The sequence below is a fragment of the Phoxinus phoxinus genome (genome assembly GCF_949152265.1).
Source record: "Phoxinus phoxinus genome assembly, chromosome: 20".
Lineage (NCBI taxonomy): Eukaryota > Metazoa > Chordata > Actinopteri > Cypriniformes > Leuciscidae > Phoxinus > Phoxinus phoxinus.
The window spans coordinates 29,447,850-29,454,740 of NC_136895.1; the positions used below are offsets into that span (position 1 = coordinate 29,447,850).

Genomic DNA, 6,891 nt, shown 5'->3' on the forward strand with positions numbered 1-6,891 from the left:
TCGTTCATTTCATTTCGAGCGAGGATACGCCAACGCAGCCCTAGACGACCCGCTCATGAGGAGGTTGTATGGCGATCGACAGTGAAAACTGCTGAAATACCCGTCGATTTGCCACTAATTTGTTGTCTTTGAGTAATCGTAGGCCTCCTTGGCCTTTGACCTTCGATAAATAAACTTAAATCAGACTAATTGCTTGGTAAAGTACCAATAAGACCCATGATTTGAGTCTTTGCATGCCATCGAAAGCAATTATTTGCTTTCTGCAGTATGCAAAAGGACTCATCCAGCAGCCTAAGGGTCTAATAAATGAGCACTGGAGGGGTCTCATTAGCAAGCCGCTAACTGAATGCTAATGCTGCAGCTCATTTGCATATGTAAATAAGCATGCTTGTGCGTTTGCAAGCGTATGTTTAGAGACATTTGTTTGGAACGTGTGCAGCAATACAACCAGAGCACACTGTATCACACAATGCAGTGCGCTTGACCTTACAAAAGGAAAATATTGTATAAAAATATAACTTTTGCTGGTCCAATCAAATATTATGTCAAAAAGAAGTTGAAATCACATTTAATACTGCTTCGGGTTCATTAGTCGCACTGGAAATGGCATGACACAGTATACATACATACCTAAAGAGTAGTAGCCTACAGTAGTATGCAATTATGAACCAGCATCTAAACATCAGCCAAAAGTCAAGATATTATCAAATAAAATTTGCTGCAAAATCGAAGGTTGCAGTATACATAGTACATGCTGCAATAGTATGTAGTACTTGTCACAGTATACTTAATACTATGGTAGTATGCTATTCTGAACCAGCATTTAGAGTTAAAGGTCAAGACATTTATTTAACAAAATTTGCTCAAAAAAGGTTGTTTGGAGTATTTGTACTCTATATACTACAATAATAGTATGTAGTACAGTATACATAATGGTATTTTTGTATGCTATTTTGAACCAGCATTTACAGCCAAAGGTCAATACATTTTTAAACAAAATTTGCTAAAAAAAGGCAAGTCACAGTATAAACACTACATACTTAAAGAGTAGTATGTACAGTAGTGCTAGTCACAGTATACATAAAAGTATAGTAGTATGCTATTCTGAATCAGTATCTAAACAAACAGACAAAAGTAAAGATATTAACAAACTAAATTTGCTTAAAAATGGCAGGTCACAGTATTTGTACTATAAATACTAATGGAAGAATAGTATGTAGTATTTGTCACAGTATGCATAATACGGTAGTATGGTATAATGCTATTCGACAGCATTTAAACAAACGGATCAAATCAAATTTGCATAAAAATAGCAGGTCGCAGTATGCATACTGAAGGATTAGTATGTACAGTAGTACTAGTCACAGTATACATAATATTATGGTAGTATGCCATTCTTAAACACAAGCAAAAGTCAAAACAGTAAACAAAATTGCTTAAAAATGGCACGTCACAGTATATGTACTATACATACTATATACTACAATAATAGTATGTAGTACTAGTCACAGTATACATAATGGTATGTTAGTATGGTATTCCAGTTTTACAGCCAAATGTCAATACATTTTCAAACAAAATTTGCTCAAAAATGGCAGGTCACAGTATAAACACTACATACTGAAAGAGTAGTATGTACAATAGTGCTAGTCACAGTATACATAATAGTATAGTAGTATGCTATTCTGAAGCAGTATCTAAACAAACAGCCAAAAGTAAAGACATTAACAAACAAAATTTGCTTAAAAATGGCAGGTCGAAGTATTTGTACTATACATACTAATGAAAGAATAGTATGTAGTATTTGTCACAGTATGCATAATACGGTAGTATGGTATAATGCTATTCGACAGAATTTAAACAAACATCAAATTTGCTTAAAAATGGCAGGTCGCAGTATGCATACTACATACTACAATATTAGTATGTACAACAGTCACAGTATACATAATATTATGGTAGTATGCTATTCTTAAACAAAATTGCTTAAAAATGGCACGTCACAGTATATGTACTATACATACTATATACTACAATAATAGTATGTAGTACTAGTCACAGTATACATAATGGTATGTTAGTATGGTATTCCAGTTTTACAGCCAAATGTCAATACATTTTCAAACAAAATTTGCTCAAAAATGGCAGGTCACAGTATAAACACTACATACTGAAAGAGTAGTATGTACAATAGTGCTAGTCACAGCATACATAATAGTATAGTATGCTAATTCTGAACCAGTATCTAAACGAACAGCTAAAAGTCAAGACATTAACAAACAAAATTTGCTTAAAAATGGCAGGTCACAGTATTTGAACTTTACATACCCTATAATGAAAGAATAGTATGTAATACTTGTCACAGTATGCATAATACTGTAGTATGCTATAATGCTATTCTGAAATAGCATTTAAACAAACAGTCAAAGGTCAAGACATCTTTAAATAAAATTAGCTTAAAAAAGGCAGGTTGCAGTATGCATACTAAAAGATTAGTATGTAAAGCAGTACTAGTCACAGTATACATAATATTATGGTAGTACGCTATTCTTAAATCGACAATATGGCATGTCACAGTATATGTACTATACATACTAAATAGTGCAAGAATAGTATGTAGTACTAGTCACGATATTCTAGAATGCTATTCTGAACCTGTATTTATTCGTATAAACAAAAATCAAGACGTTTATAAAGAGTTAAAAATGGCAGGTCACAGTATTTGTACTATACATATACAAGTATACTGCAAGTATGAAAAGAATAGTATGCTAGAATGTTATTCTGAACCAGTATTTAAACACATTTTTGCTTATAATGTCTTGTATATTTTAGAATAATACTCATGTTCATACTCAACTTATAATAAATCTCATGTTCTGAGGTGGATATTGTATATTTTCTGCAGGCTTGATGGGTCAGAACATACTATCCATCTGCAGATGAAGGAAAACTTCAGGACAAGTGCACACCTCAGCGGTCTCCTCAAGCTAAGGAGATCCATCACGAAACAGATGCGCTTGTCACAGGATGAATGAATGGATGAACGAATAGGAAAACCTGTTTATCAGGCTTCCTCCATGTTTCCAGAGCCCAGGCAATAAATCTGACCGTGTCAAAACGGCGCGCCCACGTTCATGGACAAGCGTGGCACGTTGGTGAGAATCAACCCACAGAAACCTGAAGAGAACAATTCCCTGAAACACATTACATAACAGCATTTTCTCTCTCTAAATAGCCAAACACTGCCAGATAAATTAGCTGCTAACGTGAATTAGCAGTGTACATTCTAGTCCACTGTACGTTTAGGCTACAGCTAACTGCTAACAAACTTTAACACTAGTTTTCTGTCAGATTTCAAATTATAACTTGAACTACAAGCTACTCGATTAACAGTAGTTTAAATAGGGTCAAGCAACCCTTTAAACGGTAGTTAGCCACACTTAAAAGTGTGCTAACTGGAATAATGCTACAAACAAAAACTAGGCCTAGCTATACACCTTAATGTCAGCTAGCTATTTTTTGTAAATAGCGATATACACCTTAATTTCAGTTTGCTATTTTTTGTAGGTAGCGATATACACTAATTTAAGATAGCTAGATTTTGTAAGTAGCTATACACTTAATTTTTAGTTAGCTAGTTTTTGTAAGTAGCTATACACTTAATTTTCAGCTAGCTAGTTTTTGTAAATAGCGATATACAATTTAATGTCAGCTAGCTAGTTTTTGTAAGTAGCTATACACTTAATTTTCAGCTAGCTAGTTTTTGTAAATAGCGATATACACCTTAATGTCAGCTAGCTAGTTTTTGTAAGTAGCTATACACTTAATTTCAGTTTGCTAGTTTTTGTAGGTAGCGATATACACTTTAATTTCAGTTAGCCAGATTTTGTAAGTAGCTACAGTATACACTTAAATTTCAGTTAGCTAGTTTTTGTTAGTAGCTATACACCTTAATTTCAGTTTGTTGCTACACCATTTCAGTTAGTTAGTTTTTGTAAATGGCTATATACCTTAATTTCAGTTAGCTAGTTTTTGTAAGTAGCTATATAGCTTTATTGCAGTTAGCTAGTTTTTGTAAGTAGCTATATAGCTTTATTGCAGTTAGCTAGTTTTTGTAAGTAGCTATATAGCTTTATTGCAGTTAGCTAGTTTTTGTAAGTAGCTATACACACCTTATTGAAATAAACCAAAATATCAGCACATCTTTCATGGTGAGTGGTGAAGCATGGAATAATTTTAATAATATACATTTCATGTTTTTGATCCAGATAATCAAGTTCTACATCAACCAGCAACTCCTTTATATACGATACATTATATACTCATTTTTTTAAGACGAGCTGCTATTTTAGCCCCACATGAGGCGGAAATTAATAAAAGACTATTTGATGGCTTAATAAATCCGTTGAACTCTTCCAAACTCTTCCGACCTTAAAGATACAGTCTTTAATTCATAAAACTACACAAACTGGCTATCAGGACCAAGTCATTAATAAATATGTTGAACTGCTACTGGCGGCCAGTGGGTTTCAAGTCGGTGGGGAGGTCTGGTAATCTTCAGATTCAATCCAATATAAATAAAGTACTTTTATTATAATTATTATTAAACATCGTTACTAATAGCTGTGTAGAATGGCACTTGATAACCAATCGACAAAATCTTCCAGAACAGTTAGACAGACAGTACACACACACACACACAAAAAAAGAGTCTCTCAGTCTTTCAGACTGACGGGGTTTCGGTCCAATGGCGCGAGTCCAAGCGTCGGCCATTTTGGCTCAAACTCGAGCAACCCTGCGGTTGAGTCAGGGTTCCTGAAAAGGCTCTGGAAGTACCAGGAGGCGGGGTTATGTAAAACAAGTGGATGTGTGTGGCCCCGCCCCCTGGCCAAGCCCCGCCCCCCCTGAGTCCCTCTGTAGAACCGTCTTTACAGGATCTGCTCAGTACTGGATGCGGAGATGTCTAGGAGTCTCCAAGCGGCGTAGGGGTTCAACTCGTCCTGATCTCGACACAACGCCCAAACGTACATCATCCTCAAGACCTTATCCTGTGAAACAGGCAAACGCAATGAATGGACGAACTTCAGTAACCCTTCCGCACGTACGATCACAGAACGGTCAGTGCATCACGTGATCAACTGCTAAATTCAAACGTGTTTCGCGCGTTTGCTGCCGCTGAGCCAGAGACAGTCACATATCACAACTATTCAATGTTTTCAACCACATAATGTTTATTTTAGGTTTCAGACATTTAAACACACATAAGTACAAGCAAAACTATGAATTTGAGTTTATAAAATACACACGTCTATAGAAGCGGCAATAACAATCCTTTCCATTATAATTAGACGACACGCTTTATTCATATCAGATACACATTAACTTTAGAGTTTACTCTATTCTTCTCCCAGTTCACCGGCCACTTCCTTTCATGTATTTCGGGAGAAGTGGATGAATTGACGTGTTGTATATCCAACAGATATGATTCTCTAAACAGTGGCACAAACTAACATGGCGGCGCCCATCGCGCATACAGCTCAACTAACGCGATCGGTATAAAGATGTGTAAACAACAAAACACATCACCTTGCACATATTTGACAATCGGAATATCATATATTTCATGCTATATCTAACAAATTTGTGAATATTTTGAATAAAAAAGGGAAAAATTACACAAAAGCAGATCATTATTCATTCAGCGCTATTGTCACGTGACAAGCAATGACGCGTCATCATTGAAACAATAAAGTGACATGTCCTAAATAATGGTCGCCTTAAAAAAACTCACACTGATATTATTTTAGACTTGCGTGTGAAAGGGTTAAAGGTACAATATGCAAGATTTTCAGCCGCTAGTGGCGCTACCAACAGCGTAGCTTGATGACGATGTGAAGGAGCGTGGAATGATGGGAACTGTCATTTTTAACTCCACCGTGGAACAGGAATCGAAAAAACATGTTCATGGATGAGGTAAAGTTCTATTTTTTATAAATGTTGCGTTTAATGACATGCTTTTATTTCATTAAAATGAATTAACCGCAAGAAAAGTAAGGTTTAATGCTGTATTTGTCGAATTCATAGTTGTGATAACGCTGCGCAGTTTTACGTGTTATAAACAATTGTTGTAAAAGTGCATTCGAACACGCACATCATTTGCCAAAAGACGGATTAATCTTTATGTATAACACATGCTATATTTATTTCCATGGCCATAAACACCAGACGTGATAAACAATGTCAATAAACTAAACACAAACCTAAAGCAATAATACTTTCCTTACATAAACATAACTATTACCGAATGCTACATTTGGAATATATAAAATTGACCCGTACGTTTATGGGACGTGTCTGTCGACAGAACCGGCTGCAATCGGTAAAAAATAATTGTGTCCATAACAACTGCGCGAAACAAGCTAACGTTTGCAGCTTGATAGACGCTACAATTACAACTTCCGCATTTGTCCAGGACTCCGCGCAGTACGAGCGGAAACCGAGCGTAACGCGGATATGACTCCAGCTCACACGCTCACACGCCCCGCTTCCTCGGTTAAAAATTACAATTTTCTTACGATTTAAAAATAGTTGGAAACATTTGGGAAATTTTAAGTAATCAACTTAACAAAATATATAACACTGGCCTTGTGATTTTGGGATATTTTAATGCACAAATATTACATATTGTACCTTTAAAGCCGTCTTCAGCTTTGGAAATAAAAGAGCGTTTCTAATATCCACGGCTGTCTGAACTCAATGACTCGAGGGCAGCGGACTGCCAGAATTATCCACAAACTTCTAATGTAAAGACATCCCTGGTGTGGCGTTTCATTCGGTGTCCTTTAACAGATTTATGCGCTGTGAGCTGTACGGTCACGGCGGCCCAGA

At 36.0% G+C, this 6,891-nt stretch overlaps 1 protein-coding gene across 1 annotated transcript in view; it reads right to left on the minus strand.

Annotated features, from left to right (window-relative positions):
• Positions 1-4,210: 4,210 nt before the first annotated feature.
• timm44 (translocase of inner mitochondrial membrane 44 homolog (yeast)) overlaps positions 4,211-6,891 on the minus strand; it is a 15,706-nt gene continuing 13,025 nt past the window's right edge. The window contains exon 13 of the mRNA XM_079594293.1: positions 4,211-5,051. Coding sequence (XP_079450419.1) covers positions 4,932-5,051 — 120 coding nt within the window. The 3' untranslated portion in view covers positions 4,211-4,931. The remainder of the gene's footprint in view (positions 5,052-6,891) is intronic.